This window comes from Cinclus cinclus, chromosome 4 (genome assembly GCF_963662255.1).
Source record: "Cinclus cinclus chromosome 4, bCinCin1.1, whole genome shotgun sequence".
Lineage (NCBI taxonomy): Eukaryota > Metazoa > Chordata > Aves > Passeriformes > Cinclidae > Cinclus > Cinclus cinclus.
Window position 1 is genome coordinate 63269960 of NC_085049.1, and position 19408 is coordinate 63289367.

The following is a 19408-nucleotide window of genomic DNA, read 5'->3' on the forward strand; positions in this document are numbered from 1 at the left end:
GCCCAGACCTGTGTAAAGACATTGGAAATGCTCAATGAAAAGGCTCAGTTGCCAGCTCCTCGGTGGCATTCTGTGTTCGCTGCCCCACGCGCTGCTCTGTTAGTGTGCCAGGGAGCTGCAGGAGTGGGGCTGCCAGCAGCAAGGGCACAGCCCACAGCACCTGCGCATGGTGAGCGGGGCAGGGATGGCAGCAGAGGCTGGGGACAGCCGTGGCCCAGCTGGCATCCTCACACATCTCTTTTCCCAGGGGCTGGTCCAAGGCTGGCACCATCACAGAGCTGGCCAGGGCTGCTGGCAGCCAGACTCCTCAGCAGAGAGAGAAGACTGCAGAGCAAACTGGGGTCCCTGGGGCCAAAAGTTCGTGGTTACTAATGATGACAAGCCAAAACTTCTCCAATGAACATGAAATTACTTTACATTGCTTATTTTATTTATGTGATAGGCTGGTTCACCCAGTACAGGGACCAGAAGCAAACAGCAGCTACTGTTTCAAATTGTTTCAGCACATTCTGAAGGCCAAGATTCCCCTCTACCCTTAGCAGCCAAAAGGTTTAGCACCGCCAGTCTCCGCAGAAGAACCAAAGTGGAGTAAATGGCTTTTATCCTCCTAAATTGTCAGTTCATCATGTTTACATTGAATGTCCTGACCTGAAAGAAAGCTTGTGAACAATTTGTCATTGTCTATTCCTGCTATTACCCCTTAATAAGCATTTATAGGGACATTTTCTAATCTGTTCTACCTCATCTCCCTACTTACTGATTAGCTTACTTCCAAGTGATGTGCAATTAACATAAGTTATTAAGTTTGAGAAGGGGTCCTATCTTCTTTTCCTTGTCCTTAGAGTAATCACCAATATAAAAATTCCAAGATACTCAGTTCTCCTAAGTTTGTGTTTCATCATTACTAATGACATAAAGTGTTTTTTGACATTTGCAAGCATTATTTTGCTTTTCAAAAATCACCTTGATGAAGGTTAATTGAAATATTTGGCAGAGTTAAGGGTACATAAAATGCATTTAGTTAAATACGCATATGAATACAAGCCTCAGAGGACAGAATGCTTGAAATTACACAGTCCCCAGGGCTTGAAGACACTTAAAACAGATGCTTTAGCAAGATGCCATTAACATGCTTATGCTGACACTCCAGCCCACACCTCCTAACAGTGTTGCTTTGCTACCAGCCTAAGAATTCAGCAAGACTGGAACTGTTAATTTACTCTTCAGCCTGCTCTTGTCTTGCTGGTTTGGCCACAGACTAGCCATAATACTGACTCTCTGTGAGCTTTTGATAAATTGAGGGTAATAAAATACACACATGATGGCAAATTAAGTAGGAGGAATAGAAGCATCAAAGGAGATGAAGGTTAAAGCTGTGTGTAGATAATTAAAGAGGCATTTGAAAAATAAATCTGGGCAAGAATTCTACAATCAATACTGAATTGTTTGCTCTTCCAGATTTCATTAGTGCTCATTCAAATTGAGCTTCTGCAAACAACTGCGGAACTCTTCCAGCCCAGTGATTCCTCACCTTGTGCCTCCTGTGGACTATGCCCATAAAAAAACCATCCTGAACTGCACTAGGATTCTCAGGAAGGTCGGAAATGTGTGGGGAGCTGTGTCCGGGTATTGCAGCTGTCCTGGCTCCACACTGCCAGCTGGGGAACAGCAGCACCGTGGGAGTGCATGGGAAGGATTTGGTAGCACAGGAGAAGGAAAAGAGGTTGAGCTGACCTGGATGACTTAGGTGAGAACAAAGTACCCTGCAGGTGGAGAGAGGCTGACCTTGTAAAACCCTGCTCTGTGCCCTGAGCTTCTGGTTCCTCTTCCTTTCACCTTTGCCCATGCACCAATGAAAATGCCTTTCTGGGACTTTAGAAGCTGCGTGTTTAAAGCAAAACTTTGCCTCTTGGGTGGTGGCTTGAGCACTGCAAAAGCTAAATCTGAAAACAAGAACCACGACTAAGCAGGTATGAAATTGCTTACAAGACTCTTTTTTAATGACTAAAAACACTGTCAGCAGAGTTCTGTTTTGAATTAATTGCTTTTCTTATCCCTTATTGTTTTATGACAGCTGAAATTGCCTGACTGGATGCCAGCACACATGAATTACTAAATGGTTCCTGCATCTTACTTTATGGCCTGACCTCTGTTTTGAAATAAACTGCCTACTAAACAAAATAAGTTCCCTTGATTTTCTGATGACATATATATCTGGATTTTGAGAAAGGGAAGTGAGCGTGGCAGGCAATTAATAAATCATGAAAGGAAAAATGTTATGGTTATTTTTTTCTCCCTTCTACTGAAACTTCTTCCCCGTCTTAACCTAGTTTATCTGGTCATGTGGCTCTAGTCTAGAAGCTATACACAGTTCCAGGGTATCACTGTGAATGATACTCACATCCCTTCTTCTTCATGTTCTTCTCGAATTGCCATCTCAGATTCACATCTAGATGGGTCAGCTGGGGCAGTGGGATGCTCTTGAGAGGCCCATGGGCTTTGCCATCAGCTGATGAGCACACAGAAACCATCTCTTGGTCTTGCACAGTACATCAAGCCTAGCATTCCTCCTGTGCCCTCAGCTCCCCCCAGCTCCTGGTGTGCTGCTCCTATGGCTGTGCACACTTGGGCTGAAGGCGTGCTGCTCCAGAAACCAATTTCTGAGAGTGACAAGGCTTAGATTCTGCATTTGCCATTACATGTTCATGGTTTCCAGCAATGCTGTGTTAAAAGTAATTGCCCTTCATTGGCAGACTTTTCTGTCAAGTTGTCTCCTGGCTCTTATTACACAGAGAAAATTTCTCTTGTGCATAATCACACTTGAGTGCTTATTGCTGGTTGGGTGGCTGATGCAAGGTTGCTCATGGTACAGCTTTCAGTGTGCAGTTCAGGTCATCAAATTAATTTTACTGAAACTGAGTGCACAAAGCCAGGGCAGGTCTCACCAGCCTCCTGCTCTGAACACCAGGCAGATGCATTCTGCACCCCTCACAGCTGGGTGTCTTGGTCTTTTGCCTTGGCTTCTAATTCCTTTCTCCTTTTATGTGCAATTGGCCATGGAGCTATTTCCTGACTTGGAAAAAGAGAAACTTGGGTGATCATGTTACTGCTCAGCATCTGCTGACTTCCCACAGACAGGAGATCTCCTTTACTATCTTCATGCTGAACTGTGCAATAAATAAATAAATAAATAGATTTATGGAAAAATTATTAAAAAAGAGGGGGTGCCTAAAAAAGCATTTTCAGTGACACTAAGTAAAGGCAAGCACTGATGCTAGGGCACTCTTAACATCACTCTTAGCTAGCGCACCTACGGGCTCCAGCCGGGATCCAGTGGAGCCTCGGGGCTTTCCGATCACTGAAGTTCTCACTTTGAGGACAAAAATGTCAGGCTGTGTTACCGCAAGCCAGGACATGGCCTCTGGCCTTCCACCTTCCCTCTTCTCCTGTGCCTGTTTCACTGTTTCTGACTCGGGTGAGGCTGGGTTGGGTTTTTTCCCATCTCGATATTAGAAAAAGGGTGAATGCTTTTGAAAGGTTTAATCCCTTTATTCAGCTTTTTGAGCCAATAAAATGAGGAAATAGTTTCCCTGTGCCTGCTCTCAGTTCTGCAGCTGACCTTGCGAGACCCTGCAGCTACCCCTACCGAGGAGAAGGTAGGCAGCCAGACCCGGATAGGTTTTGTTCTGTTCTTCTGTTTCAGAATCTCAACGCTTTTCCTACAGCTGTCTGGGAACAGCTTTGTTTTCCCAAAAAAAAAAAATCAATATTTGCCTCTTGGGCAGAGGCGGCTGAGAGAAAAAAAACTGTACCTCCCCGTCGGGGAATCGAACCCCGGTCTCCCGCGTGACAGGCGGGGATACTTACCACTATACTAACGAGGAACTGTACGTCGGGTGTTTTTTCCGCACAGCACATATTCTATTTCATTGCTCGCTGCCTGGCGAACACCAGCTCGGACCAACCACGTTTCTCGGGCCGCCCGCCCCGCCTTTCTCGCAATGCACCATGGATCCTGTAGTTCGCACACCGTTCCCCCGCCCTCTCCGCGCGGAGGGCGGCACTACACCTCCCAGGGGCCTCCCCTGCCCTCTCCTCGGCGGGCTCTGCGCTGCCCGCGGTGGCACGGCCGGGCAGGGCGGGCGCACGGCGCGCGGAGCGATGGCGGACCCGAGCTCGTTCGCGTCTCCCGCGTGCTGCCTCACGCGGCACCTCCACCTGCGCTGCCGCGTGGACTTCGGCGCGCGGGCGCTGCGGGGCACGGCCGCCCTCACCGCGCGCGCGGAGCGCGAGGCGCTGCGCTGCCTGGTAAGGGCGGGGGGACCCCGCGGACCGTGAGGGGCGAGCCCGGAGGGAGCCCGCGCCGGCGCCGCCTTCCCTTCTCCCCCGTCCTTCCCTTCTCCCCCATCCTCCCGGTCCCTCCTTCCCTCCCTGCCGCCGCTCGGCCCTCCCCGGTCCCGCCGCCCCTGCCTGCTGCTCGGCCGGAGCCTGGCAGCTCCCGGTTCCCGCTTACCCCCCAGAACCGGCGCGGTGCGCAAGAGAAGGGCAGGACTCTGTCTCTTTCCCTTTAAAACGGCGAAGAGCGTGCTGCCGAAAAGATGGCAATAAATCCCTGGAAATCTAGATGTAGGGGTTTTTCGCCTGTGTGTTTCGTTATGCCCGCTGCTTTCTCTGTAATCTCTGCAAATAAGCGTGTGAACCTCTTAAACTTCGCAGTATATGCTTGTGGGCTTTTCTCATGCTGACTCCATGCAATTCTTTGGTGGCTAGCGCTTATTTTGTTTAGGAAAAAAGCCCAGTCCTGTTAGTAATAAAGAGTAACGCCTCGTTCGTGCTAAAAATTAGTACTGCTCTATTTAATTGATCTTCCATTGCATGAAGGTCTAGATTCGCAGTGGTGTGTTCCTGGATGGAAGCCTTAGCCCTTAGGGGCTTTTATACCGTTCTCCTCACTCCATAGCAGTACTGTGAAGTTGTTACCTTTGTAGTTTTTCTTAGTAAACTCACTTCTATGGTCAGAAGTTGGTTTACCTCCTCTTTCTCCTCCAGCTTTCCCAGTTCCGTGCTGCTCTCTTAAAATGCTGGCTCCTTGCAGTCAACACAGTTAGTCACCTTTTCTGGTTTTACTTAGAAAATACCTTTTGCTTCAGAGAGACTTTTGTTTAAGATTTCATAGTGCTGCATTTATTATTACACTATTTAACTAGTATGCAATATGTTCTTTATCACAGGTCCTGGATACAAGAGATGTGCAGGTATTTAAAGTGACTGTAAATGGACAGGATGCAAAGTTTGCTTTTGGAGAAAAGCACAGTTTCAAGGGGACCCCCCTAGAAATCACATTTCCAAATGAACTAAGAAGGTACACAGTTTTGACTGTTCTTTTAGGTGGTTTTCAAAATGCACTGTATAAACTGCTTGTCTGCTTGTAGGATTGTTGAGTAAAGCTTGCTAAGGGACTTGGGGTATTGCATTAATTTGTAGATTAATATCATATTTGGCTTTAATTAGTCAAAACTTTGGGAGTGCTTGTACCTGTCCCCAGACCTTGTATCATGTACGAAATTACTTTTTAAAACTAAGTAGCAAAATGATGTGTAATGTATCACAATTTTTCCAGTGCCTCTCATCAGTACTATTGTTTCTGCTTTAACTACCTGGTTCAGAATTATTACAGTATGGGGCACATGGAGCTACAGCCCCCGTTGCAGCTTCTTTTATACAAGGGCAGGTTCTGCATTTCTGTGGAACTTCAGGTTGCCACTATGATTAGATAGAAGCATGCTATCAAATCATCAAAGTTTTATTTTGTTGACTTTGCAAAGTCCAAGTCCCTTAAAACTGGAACTGGAAATTTTGGCCTCATGTTGAAGAGTGAGCTAACCATTGTCTACCTCTTAAGGTGCATGAATTAAAAAGCTGCTGCCAAATTACAATATGGTTTTGGTGGTTTGCTTTGTATATTGTAACTCAGTCCTCCATGGTGCTGAAGCTGAAAGCTGTGATTGTGTAAGTTCCCTTGTTTGAGTATAATTGAATATTAAGTTACTTCCTACTTCTTATTGTTTGGTCTTTAGACTTGTTGCTGCCTCTGGAAACTCAGTTAAGTCTGATTTGCAAGCTTTTTTTTTAATGTTATACTCTGAATTAGTGCAATTAAAAAAACACTAATAATGAGGAAGAGAAAGGAATGTTATAAAATAGCTATCCCTTCTGGAGACACACTTCTGGTCTGTTATGAAATTAAACAAATAGAGTACTTCAGAAATATAGGCCTGTTTCTTTTGTTTGACTTTCAGCTGACTTTTTTTTTTTAAGTGCTAAATTTCCAGTTAAGAAAAAAAAAATGGGAGGTATGAGTTGTGATTGCAAGAATTCATAATCTTGTCTGAGAATAGTCCCCCATGTAACTATCAATAAAACAGCGATAGGAAAGGGTGGGAGTTAACAACTGGAAGTTTGATTGTTCGGAAACCAATGTGCCTGATGGTAAAGCCAGTTATTTTCTCTTTTCTTGTCTAATATGTACTTTGGAATGCTGGTTATAGACCAGATATGTACACCTGATCAGTTTATCTAGGGTCCAACTCCTCTGATTAGCTGAAGCTTGTTCTGATTTATGGCTGCATTGTTTATTCCAAGAGTTGCGTGTATAATCTGGAACTTTCTGAGAACAGAAGCAAGTACTTTCATGTGCTTTGGGTGTCAGTGATGGCTAAGATACGTTTTTGATAAATAAGAGTATGAATGTGTCAGGTTTGTGTGTGTTCTCTTGTTAGCAAACTGATACCTGTCTTACACATAACTGTTAGTTTTTACTTGACACTGGTCTGAAACCGTGAATAAAATCTGAACATTATTTTTCTTGTTAACCCCTACTGTTAATAGGATTTAATTCTGTAATTATTGATAATTTTCAGGGTGTTTTTTTCTTAAGGATAATACTTGCAGAACATTAATATTGGGTGCAAAATATATTTTTTTTATTCTTATAAAACTTATTCTATGTTATCCAGTAATGTATCTTCTTATGTAGGGTTTTTCCCCTTTTTGTTTGTGTATTGCAGAGGCTTTTTTACACTTACATGTACAAGGTTACTTAGCTGTGACAAAAGTATATGCATGTAGATGGCCCAAATAGCTTAAAGAAAAGGTCTGTGCTCTCCTTTAAGAGAGAAGAGGAGAAGTTTCCAGTCAGTAAAAACAATAATAAAAGTGCCTTGGGATGTAAAAGTTGAAATAAGATAGCCATTTTTTAATACCATAATTGAAAGGGAACAATTGCTTTTAATATGATACTTGTTCTCACTTTTAATGCTTTTGAGACAGTGCTGCAGACCTATTTTCCAGACATCTTTGCAGAGGAATTTCAGTGTGATCAGGATTTGTGTCAAAACAGTCTGACTGTGTTCTTTATTATACAGGGGACAAGAAGCAATTGTTGAAATTTCTTTTGAAAGCTCTCCACAATCTTCAGCTCTCCAGTGGTTTACTCCAGAGCAAACTTCTGGAAAAAAGCACCCATTTCTCTTCAGCCAGTGCCAGGTTGAGTTCTTTTTTTTTTCAAACTTGTTGACATACCACCATAATTTCCCTTGGTTTCTAAAGAACTGGAAAAGAAGGCTAGAAAGGGGAGAAAACAGTAGCCTGTAACTTCTAGCTGTGTCTGAAAGGTCCTAAATGAAAACACTTAATGTCAGGATGTCGTTGAGATTTTGTTATATGTTCACAGTCTGGCAATTCTGGAGCTGCTTTACCCTCTCCACTATTCTTGTTGGAGAAAATACAGTCCTTTACAACCTTTACTGTGGCTATTGATCTGCCTTACCTACTATTATTCCTTTTACAAAGCCTGTAAGCTCTAAGCGATAGAAGTATTGGTTTATAGACAATGAATTCTCTGGAGGAGCTGTACAGACTTCCACTATAGTGTATTTGTTGATTTATTTTTAGTCCTCTACATTAGAAAGACAGTTTTGTTTAATCTCTTTTTCCTTTCTCTCTCTCTAGGCTATCCACTGCAGAGCCATTTTTCCATGCCAAGACACACCTGCTGTGAAACTAACTTACTATGCAGAGGTAGATGAACCTAAGTCATGTGTCTTAACTGAAGACAACTGCTACAATGCGTGAATTTTTATTGGTCAGGATTTTTTGGTAGCTCCCAGCATGTGGCCTGATATAAAACCAGAATGTCGACTTTCAGCTTAATGTGGAAGTGCCTATCTTCCCTGTGGAAGTTCTCTAACTTTACCATTTCCTTTTTGTATGTATCAACTCTTTTTTCATTGTTATGTATCTATATGCAAAAGGAAATAAAAATGCAATAGTACGAAAGAAATACGCTCTAAAATCAGGAAAAACTGACAATAAGACAGCAAAGAGTGCTGTAAAGTAAAAATTAGTTAAAATGGCTCTCATGTATGCCTTAAGTAATATATTCTGGTATACAGTTAAGGGATATTTGGTGTAAATAGTTGAAGCAAGAAACAAGATAGATGCGCATTGTGACATTATAATTCAGTTGTCTGAAGAAAGTGAGCCTTTTAACTTCTGTTGGAGGTACTCTTCTGATTAATTCAATATTGCCTGTCTTCAGGACAACATTTTCCATATGCCTCATGTTCTGTTTGGCCTAGATGACCTAACAACAGAACAAATCTGGGCTACTCTTTGTTATCAACTGCTTGTAGTACGTGGTGCAATGCTGAGTGCCAGCTGCACTGCTTATGGCTGGGTGCCCTTTCAGATATCCGTCCCAAAGGAGCTGGTGGCTCTGATGAGCGCTAATCGCGATGGAGAGGCGCCCGACCCCGAGGACAGCGCTCGCAAGATTTACCGCTTCAGCCAGAACGTAAGTGCTCCGGGCTAGGAAATGGCTGCACAGCACCTTACTGCTCACCTGGGCGGCTCGCAATCGCCCCAGGTGTGGTTTGCATGTCGTCCGTAAACCATGTGGCTCACCACGGGTCTCTCCCACTCTGAGAGAAATATGAGCCATAATGGAGCTCCAGCTCTGAGAAGACAACCAGTAAGTGCTGGTGGTGTTTACTGGTCTTTTTTGGAATTCCCTGGAAAGCTAATTTGAAAACGTTTTAATACTCAGAACTAGCCCTGATAAAACCCTTTCTGTCTGCACGGATTCTTGGAAAATAGTGCAGATGCAAATAATATGGGAGCAAGTTTTGGAAAACAGACCCTGCAAATTTTAAGATCGCTAAGACCTAAGCAGTGAAACTTAAAGTCAGAACCAATTTTTAGCTTGAAGTTGGGCAAATTCTGACAACAGATTCTTAACAGATTCTTACTCTTTTTTTTTTTTTTTTTTTTTTTTTTTACTTTGGTTTCTATGGAAAATATTTCCAGTGAATTAAAGACTGCTATTCTCTGGAAGTTTTTTTAAGTCATGCAGCTGGTCTAATGATTCCAGTGCCCGTAATGCAGCAGTCTTGATTTACTCTGCTGACATTTTTGTTCTTACAGATTTTTGGGTTACAGTTCTGGTGTTTATGGGCTCTTTTGGTGAGCTGTTCATTTTGCTGAACAAGCAGATAAAATTAACGTAAGATCTGGGCTGTTGACACTGAATGATTGCAAAGAGAAATGGTGTGATGTGACTGGAGGAGAGGAGGGGAATCTACTATGAACTGCAGCAGCTGTTTGGTTTGATTTGGCTGCTTTATGAAACCTGAGAGAGGGGAAAAAACAGTTCCCTTATCTATGAGCTCATCAGTAAGCAGTGCTCTGCCCTCTCTGTGCAGCCAAAACATTTGCCACGCTAGTCTAGTACAGAAGACTTCTATGTTGTCTGTGTAATCCAGAGATGAATGTTATCTAGGAATAAATTGTTGATAAGCTTGATGGACGTGTAAAAGAAATAACATTTTGTGTAATTTAAATTATACTACACTTTCTGGTACAGAAAACCATTGTTTTTTTTTTTTTAAATGACGTGTATTTACTTAAAAAAAATGCATTAAGCACAAAATCATAAGTGAAAAAAGACATGAAGAAGGACACACACATGGCCTGACGTAGACACTGATTTGTTGGAAGCAGTTTCCACAGATGAAAAAGGCAAATGCATCAAGCTCTTGGATATGTATGTTGCTGAGCTTATCTGAAACTACTTCTGCTCCTGCATAGCCAGGCTGGAAAGAAGGGTAGTAAAGAGCAACCTCTGTAAAAATGATTCTGCAACCCAACAGTCATTGATATTTTGACATTTTGAAATTCAAATGTCAAATTGGACATCAAAATGTTGGGTGTATTGATAGTCTCCTAGTAACTTGTCTATAACATAAGTCAGGGGACTTTGTTCTTTTCAATAATATGTTCTGTGGATTAGTAGGTAAAATTAAAACACACATTATGCTATAGGTATTTTAATAGACAATATTTAAATGGTTTGGGGATAATAGTGGAATAAAATTTTTTTAAATTGTGTCTCCAACTAATTACGATTAAAGTCTTACTTGCTGTTTAGTCAGATAAAGTGGAACTTTTACAGGGATGTCTGTATTATCCCTTTTCTTTCCATAACACTTGAAGAAAGCAGTTCTCTATAAAGATACCTCAGTTAAGAGTTTTTTCATTGAAATTACAAATATTTAGAGTTTGTTTTAACTCTAAACAAGGAAATCAAATATATACATTCTGATTTTCCCTGAATCTTTTGTATTTAATGTATTTATATCCATAAATATTCTTGTTTGCTTCATTACCTGCATCGTTCTGCGTGATAAAACTGCCCTTTATCTGAGCAGTATCTCTTAGCTTCTCCTTCCATAAAATTTAGTGAAACTGAAATGAATATGGAAAACAGACTTTCTTTTGAAGAGAAACCAAACCAGCAGGAATTTTTAATGCAGATTTTTTCAAATAGAGATGATACTTACAGTTTTGTGGATTTTGCCTGAAACATCTGTGAAGCCAGTACATCCTGTAGATAAAGGAATATCATTCAGGGAGAAAGAACAATATTTTTGAAAAAACAGTGCCTGCCATTAAGGCAGGAAACTATGGAGGAAAACTTCTTTGTTTGTTCTTCTCTGAGTCATTAGTATGAAAACTGACATTACAAATAAGATTTCTTTATTTTTCTCATGTTCTCCACTAGGTTCCCATACCTTGCTACTTGTTTGCTTTAGTGGTTGGAGCTTTAGAAAGTAGGTGAGTGAATCTATACAGTGCATAAATGTTAATAAGCACGATAAATCTTCTGATTTTTTTAAAAAACTTGTTTCTTGGTCTTATTTCTAAATTTAAAGGGTCTTAGAGATTCAGTTAACGTGTGTGTTTGTATCAAACTGTGTGTATCTTGATTTGCTCTTGAATAACTTTTTTTACTTTTGCTGTAAATTAGAGAAACAGCATAAAGAGCTTGGACCTGAAAAAAGCCCTTAGTGGTTACAATTTAGCACAGGGAATAGGTCTTCTTTCCTAGTTAACAGATAAGCCTTGTCGTGTACAAAAAGCAGAAAAGTATTGCTTCAGCTTCATTTCTCATTGGCACAAGATTGTGTTTATCTAGGCCACAATAATGCTTTTATATTAGGTCTTGAAAGCATTTAAAAATCTGTAAGTGGTTTTCTTCTTCTTTTGTGCTGAACGATGCATGAAGGTTGTTTGTTTTGTTTTCTAAGCCTTTGCTTCAGCAGTGGAGAGTAAAAGCAGATAAAGACTCTCTAATGAGTTTCCTCTGCAACGTGGGTTACTCAAGAGCAGAGTTAAACATATGCTGTCTGTGTAAGTTTTCCATAGAATTACTTCTGGTTCGTACTGTCTTATTGGCATTTATTTTTACTTTCAACAGAAAGATTGGCCCAAGGACACTGGTGTGGGCTGAAAAGGAGCTAGTGGATAAATCAGCCTATGAATTTTCTGAGGTGAGTCATTAACAGCAACAAAAGTCAATGTTGTAAGATAAGTATTTCACATAGTATTGGAAAAGAAACAGACTACAGTTCACTGTTTTGTTCATCTTTAGTTCTCCTTTCTCTACCTCCCATCCCACAAAATGCTGCTATTCTATTGCATCACAAACTTAGGACTGAAAATATATACTGATACACTCCCAGACTTGTTTTACATGTGGGACTTGCCAGGGTGAGCGGGAATTAAATATGGTATGAATAGCTTATTATTTGTTCAGTGTTTGTAGTCAGAAATCATCTTAGAAACTAATGTGAATTCTTGTTTCAGGCTGAAGCTATGCTGAAAACAGCAGAAGATTTGGCAGGACCTTATGTTTGGGGACAGTATGATTTGTTAGTCTTACCACCTTCTTTTCCTTATGGTGGTATGGAGAATCCTTGTCTTACTTTTGTAACTCCAACACTGCTGGTAAGTATAGCAGTGATGAAAGTCAGCTTTTCCTTAGGGCTTGCATATCAATCAACTGATAGATATTAATGCACAAATTGGATTAATCTTCTTCCTAGAAAGACCTGTAAACGTTCCTGCCTCCTTTGGAGTTAGGGATCATACAAGAAATGATCAAATTATCTATTTTGAGGTTGACTTGAACCTAACAACTAACTTGTCTTTCCCTTTTATTTTTAGGCAGGTGATCGATCTCTATCAAACGTAAGTCAAAAATAGGTTCATCTCTTCAAGGACATGACTTAAAGATGTATCTTAATTTCTTTATAATAAATACCTGAAAACTTGGTCTCTTTTCATTGGGGAAATTAAAAGTTAAGGCAGTAACTCAAGAACCCTTACAAAAGTGAAGGGTTAGTTTTGAGTAAACTCTGTAAAACTGGAGACGTATCTATTTTGTATAATGGTCAGATGGAAATGAGTGCCTGTGTACATAGGGGGCTGGCTGAGGTTAGCTCCTTCCATAACTCTTTTCCCATCCTGTTAACCACAACACCTGTCTATAGATATGTTTAAAAATCACAACTGAATTGGACTCATTGAAATTGTTAGGAGATAACTTCTTTCTCTGTGTGTCTGTGCACTTGAACTCCCATTATGTAAGGTTTCTCAAAAGTAGAAATAATGAGTACGGTTTGAGTAAATCCTTTTTTCCCCCTGCAAATTGAATACTCTGAATGTAATTTTATTGCTAAGTCTTTTTACTAGGCTGATGTACTTCTAAACTTAAAAAAAGAAGATTGTCTTAAACCAAGAATACTGAAATATTTGACATGGATACTTTTTATGTATCATGCATAATTAGCTTTCCCACCGCAGAAGTTGCTTAGGTGGGAAAGCAGTACTAGTTCTTCACTTGGTATTCTGTATTCTGAAATATGGTTTAATAGGCAAGTTGCCTACACCAAGCTGCCAGAGGAATTATTTTTGTTGATCAGTATGGCCCCATGACTTGCAGTCTGGACATTGAAAATTGTTTCTGTTAGCCTAAGGTAGTGTTGGTCCTCTCCTTGAAATTCATATGGGTAGGTCTACGTAACTATGAATGCTAACTGACTTTGTGAGCATAACATAACAAATGAGATCCCATCAACATTTTATTCTTTCGGTTGGGATTTGATGTTTTTTTTCCAGAGAAATCTAAATGGTGGATCTGTTTTTGTGTTTTAGGTTATTGCACATGAAATCTCTCATAGCTGGACAGGAAACTTGGTAACCAACAAAACATGGGAGCATTTTTGGTGGGTATGATGTTCAACGCAATGCAAATCATATTTTAAACTTAATCTGTAGAGAGACTGACTAAATTCATTTTGCCATCCTACCAGTGCTGACTTCATCGATGTCTTTGCAGGCTGAATGAGGGTCATACTGTGTACCTGGAACGCAGGATTGGTGGTCGGTTGTTTGGTGAGCAGTTCAGGCACTTCCAGGCCCTAGGAGGTTGGCGAGAGCTGCAGAATACCGTAAATAGTTTTAAAGTTATCATGTGTGTTTCTCATAAATAAAATTTGTCTAGTCAGCTTTCCTAATGCTTTCTTACTAGAGGATGAACCACTTTGATTCCAAGGTGTTTGATTGCTACCCGAGGTAATATCTTGATATACTCAGATTAGATAAAGCTTTTTGAATTGCTTTAAGATTTTCTGTAAAGATGAACATTTTTACAACCTCTTCTGGTTCTTCTGGGTGTGGCTAAATTGCAGTATTGCCTGTTAACGTTCTGATAAGCAGCTGAAAGTGTATCAAAATTATCTGCAGCTGTGACCATTGGAATTTCCAATGCCTCGTGCAAGCAACTGATTTCTTACTGTCTAAGATGGTTGTGTTTTGGTAGCATAATGAAACTTTAGTTTTCAGATTTCTAGTCTGTGATATCTCACTAGTTCCCTGAGCATCCTGAAGTTGTTTTGCCCATATCCAGAGCTGAAGTTTTGCTGGCACTTCTCCTTCTGTCAACAGAGGTTTTAAATTCACAGGCTTAATGATATAGTTCAAATAGTTTGATAATAAGGGGATAAATATAGCCAGACTAATAGGTGCTCATGGTTATGATAGACATGGTAGTAATTAACTGCTTTGAGGCAGTTGAAGCATTGGGTGGTTGATTCTAAATTTTAGCAATCTAAGGTTTGCGCAGATTCAGAACTTGAGGGAAAAGGAGGAGAATGCTTTGAAATGAAGCTGTCTCAGTTTTGGATGGTTTATACCTTTATAAATAGAATTAGTACAGATCTGTGGGAGTGCCAGTTTTCCTAGATTAATAAGTGTTCTTGTGTCTTTGACACAGATAAATACTCTTGGAGATAAAAATTCTGTAACTAACCTCATCATTAATCTGGATGAAGTAGATCCTGATGTTGCCTATTCATCTGTGCCATATGAGAAAGGCTTTGCTTTGCTTTTTTACCTTGAGCAGCTCCTTGGAGGACCAGGTAAGCATTAGTCAGATTTTATATGGTTTTGTTTTCCATCTTAATTTCAAACACTAAAACATATTCTTTTTTGTTAGATGTCTTCATTGGCTTCTTGAAGGCTTATGTTCAGAATTTTGCTTATAAGAGCATTGTAACGGAGGACTGGAAGAAGTTTTTGTACTCCTACTTCAAGGACAAGGTTGGGTAATATTTAAAACTGTTTGCTTAAAATCTTTTAATTATGTGAAATTATTACTTGGGTCAGAACTTATTTAAAGACCAGTTCTTCATATTTCTTTTCTTTATTTCAAGAACTTAATATGATGTAATCTGTCATTTTATGAAGATTGGTTTGCATTATTATACCTTTTATGCCTTTTTTTTTTTCTTAGAGGGGAATGCTTTGTTTTGAAGTAATCTTTGTAGGATTCTTCAGGGTAGTTGGAGGAATGTTATCAAAACAAATAAAAAGATTGAAACTAGATTTAGTTTTCTCAAAAAAAAACAATCCTAAAATCACATTTAAAATTTAATAAGGCTTTGTATACCTTTGTAGGTAGATATTCTTGATAAAGTTGACTGGAACTCATGGTTTCATGCTCCAGGAATGCCACCAGTGAAGCCTACGTAAGCTGCACTCTTTTGTAGTTCATCTTTTCCTTCTCCAGATTGCATGTGATTTTCCTAACAGTCATGAAGCAGTTTGTAAACATGATGAGAGTCTTATAAATGTTTTATTGGAAAATGGCCTAGTACTATATAGATGTGTATAGCAGTAAAAATAGTCACTTGTTAATGTTTTGAGTCTTTTATTCTCTGGTTATTTCGTTATGTGAATCTTTGTTTTTAATATTTGACAGGTATGATATGACACTATCAAATGCTTGCGTTGCCTTGAGCCAAAGATGGGTCCAAGTGAGTGTTTCAAGAATGCTCAAGTGTCTCTGTCTTGAAAAGCTAATTCTTTTTGTTACACAAAGTGAGCTATTCTTTTCTGAAATCTCTCATTTGTTGAGAGTGTGTGTATTTATAGTCACAGTATGGCTGCCAGGGATTTTGCATTTCCTAGGGTAGACCTCCATCACAGAGTCAGAAGATTAAGAGTGAATCCTGTCTGTGAAGTCCATATTTTAACAAGGCACAGAGCAAACATCTTGTTATACATATGTAGTAACCAAATGGAAGATACTCTTTCTGAAACCCTGATATTGTGGCTTGATTTAAAAACAAGTGCCAGGGTACCTCTACATTACTGGTTATATTGTATTAGCAGTAGGTCCTGTATGGTATACTGAAGTTAGCATGGATCTCTCTTCAAAAACTGGTACATAAAGTATATTAATTAATGCCACATAATTTTCTCCTAGTTTGAAGCATAAAAGTCATACAACTAGTAGAGAATTCAGCATACCTTCCTTTTGTTACTTCTGTGGCTTTTCACTGTACTTGAATCCTATCTTCTAACTTTCTTTCTTTTTTTATTAAAAAAGTATTTGATTTTTCACTTAACTAACACAAAGAGATAAAAAGATCAGTGGAGAGAAAATAAGTGAAGAATACAAACAAATCAGACAGCAGCTTAAGTCCCTCCCTTCCCTTTGTTGTAACATTCTGGACAGATACAAATCAGTATCTTCTTTAAGTGAAATGGCTCGATGGTAAGTGTGGATATCAAAACAGAAAAATACACCTGATTGTATTTTAAAATACCTATTAAATATTAAGTAACTGTTCTCTTTTAGGCAAAAGAAAGTGATTTGGGCTCATTCAGCTCAGCAGACCTGAAGGAAATGTCATCTCATCAGTTAATTGAGTTCCTGGCACTGTTGCTTCTGGAGGTAAATGCACATCAGGGAGTAGGGATGACTTGATTCTGGTATCAGAAAAGCAGACATAGAAGCTCTATTGTGCTTTGAAATTAAATTACCCTTTTCCTTTTAAGTTTTGCTAAATTAATCTGCTCTCACCATGCATAGTGAAAACTTCAGCCTTGCCTCCCTTATTCTGTCTGGCTCTTCAGCTAAAGAACAATATACCAAGTATTTTGGATTGAAAGCTAAAAACAAAACCATGAGGTGTTTGAATCGGTCTGTATTGGATGTAGGAATTAAGCTAAAAATAAAACTAAACAAAAATACTTCATTTTGGATGCTTCAGTAGTACAGAATGTGGGAATTCGGTAGTATTTATTCCTTTCCCCTTTCCATACACTGAAAATATGAAAGGAACAAATAAAATATTTGTCATGGTAGGACTTCAGTTTCCTTGTAGCATTAATCTTCTTGAATTACTCTGTTTCTTATTGAAATGTCTGTTTATTATTGAAGCCTTCCTCTGGCTTATTCTGACTGTGTAAAATTTCTTTTTCAGGCACCTCTTCCATTGTCACATGTCCAATGCATGCAGAAAGTGTATGACTTCAATGCTATAAACAACTCTGAAATAAGATTCAGGTTTGTTCTAGTATGGGCACTTTTAAAATCTTAAATGTTTCCATAAAACAATGTGTCCTGCTTTGCCTGAGACATCCTGTTTTACAGAACCAGGGCAGGGTTTGGGGTTTTAGTTGTGGTGGTTCTGTAAATGCATGTGCAGGTATCACGCTTACCAGAGTGGTGTCCTGTTATTCATGAACTGGGCAAATACAGTCTAGTGGAAGAACTCGGTGGACAGCAGATGAGATGTTCTTTATTTTAATCTGGCATGCTAGCAAAGGAACCTGATGACTTGGTAACAAAGTATTTTAAACATATTCTATGGTTTCTACTTCTTGTAACAAGATTATTTTTAAAACAAAATAAGCACATGCAGGTAGCTGGTGACATTTCACTTGGTTGGTTGTTTTATCCATTTGTCAAATTGGACAAGTGGTGTATAAATCAGTTCTGAGTGATGCAACTGGACAGTACTGTAACATAAAAAAATACATAGCTGCAGAAAATAATCCTCCATTTTGGAAGAACTTGGCTGCAGTCTTTTCCTGTTGTACAAAAAACTTGATGTTTGTAATGTGCTAGTCGAACACTAAGTATTTTATGTTTAACTTAGCTAGAATCTCATTCCTATGATGAACAGAAGTACTCAAAGCATTTATGGGAACAGAATCATTTGATAACCAACCACCACACTACCACAAATGAAATTATAAGTGCAAATTTTTTCTTTCACCTCCAGATGGCTGCGCCTGTGTATCAGGTCCAAGTGGGAGGAAGCTATTCCTCTGGCTTTAAAAATGGCAACAGATCAGGGCAGGATGAAGTTTACTCGACCATTGTTCAGGTAAAAGTAATCTCCAAATTGCAGGTGCTCATGCTGTAGGCATTTGCAGTATAATGGAATGTATAAGACTTGAATTGCATTTATTGTATATGTTGAAGTGGCATAATACAGAATTCTCTGTATGCTGTGAACAAGCTTATCTTCAGAAGTGCTTTCCACCTGCTAATATTTTTTGCATAGAAGAAAGCTTAGTCCCAGGATGCACCTGAAGGCAAGGCTTTAGAGGGAGAAGTAAAACCTTAGGAAAATCCCTGTTGTATTATTTTCCTGGATTTTTGTAATGGTGCCTCTTTCCCACTCCTTTTACAGGGACCTTTACGGTTTTGACAAGAGTCGAGATCTGGCTGTCAAGACGTTTCTGGAGCATAGAGCCTCTATGCACCCTGTCACTTCAATGCTTGTGGCCAAAGACTTGAAGCTGGACCAGTGACAAATATACTGATTTCTTTGAGATTTTTGTGTTGCTGAAAGAAGAGACTGATTGCCCAAACTGTTGATATGTGTGTTTGATTATGCCATAAAATGCTCTGCTGCTTTGGTACTTATGTAACTTAAAAATTAATTTTCCAAATCAAGTTCAGTACTGTTGCAGTAGATAGCACTGCCAGCAGACTCCAACTACTCACAGACTGACTGCAGACTTTCCTAGCACACTCTGACTCCAGCAGGACCAGCAAAAAAACTCTATACCTTCTCTGTCTCTCCCCCTCGACCAGCTAGCCTACTCTTTTGTAACACCCATCCTCATGGACACAGCCATGTTGCATGAAGGGCGAGGCTGTTCCTCCTCTTTGGTAATTAGCACACTGTTACTCATCAGGGGTGAGGTTGCTTACAATCCATTCTCCTACAAAATGCTTTCTATTTTGCATTTCCAATTAAAGCAGCAAAATTGCTACATTTCTGGAATTGAGAGAATGTTTTCGTTGCAAGAAATTTTTAGAATACACATAAACTGTTCTGAGATGTGGCCGTTTGTCAGTGATAGATTTGAAGAACTTGGAAAATTAATTGGTGGGTGGCATAGCTCTTTGTGCACAGCATTCTTTTACATAGCACAGTGGTTGAAACTTCAAGTAGCTAAAGACTAAAAAATAAATCTTTTCATTCCCTACTTGTCTGTTTTGTCTGTGTATTGATCTGTACAAAAAGTTTTGATTTAATAGTTTTATATATTCTTCTTTGTTGTGGGAGAAATTTTTAGTATGAGTCCAAGTGAACAATGAAGACCAAAATGGTTTTTCAAGCCACTGTTTATTTTCAAAACTTAGTCTTGCTGGGGGCACTAAACCCCTAGTCTTTCCTTACCCAGTTTGATTATTTTAATA

At 39.6% G+C, this 19408-nt stretch overlaps 1 protein-coding gene and 1 non-coding gene across 2 annotated transcripts; one reads left to right on the forward strand and one right to left on the reverse strand.

Annotated features, from left to right (window-relative positions):
* Window positions 1-3812: 3812 nt before the first annotated feature.
* TRNAD-GUC (transfer RNA aspartic acid (anticodon GUC)) lies at window positions 3813-3884 on the reverse strand. Its single transcript has one exon. It is a non-coding gene; the product is annotated as a tRNA-Asp (tRNA).
* A 277-nt stretch (window positions 3885-4161) lies between these two features.
* LTA4H (leukotriene A4 hydrolase) lies at window positions 4162-18847 on the forward strand. Its single transcript, XM_062491427.1, has 19 exons — window positions 4162-4308; window positions 5232-5362; window positions 7425-7545; window positions 8011-8079; window positions 8750-8854; window positions 11120-11172; window positions 11816-11888; window positions 12205-12345; window positions 12565-12588; window positions 13555-13625; window positions 13739-13850; window positions 14675-14819; window positions 14897-15000; window positions 15358-15428; window positions 15662-15716; window positions 16544-16639; window positions 17172-17254; window positions 17976-18080; window positions 18390-18847. Exons 1-19 carry the CDS (start codon window positions 4162-4164, stop codon window positions 18508-18510), a joined length of 1827 nt encoding a protein of 608 aa, XP_062347411.1. The 3' UTR covers window positions 18511-18847.
* The last annotated feature ends 561 nt before the right edge of the window (window positions 18848-19408 follow it).

What these genes read in the sequence shown, in the direction of transcription:
- LTA4H (XM_062491427.1), top strand. Translation starts at nt 4,162, where the DNA reads ATGGCGGACCCGAGCTCGTTCGCGTCTCCCGCGTGCTGCCTCACGCGG. An exon ending in AAAACATGGGAGCATTTTTG is followed by an intron (nt 13,626 to 13,738) that starts GTGGGTATGATG and finishes ATGTCTTTGCAG; the next exon opens with GCTGAATGAGGGTCATACTG. An exon ending in GCAGCTCCTTGGAGGACCAG is followed by an intron (nt 14,820 to 14,896) that starts GTAAGCATTAGT and finishes CTTTTTTGTTAG; the next exon opens with ATGTCTTCATTGGCTTCTTG.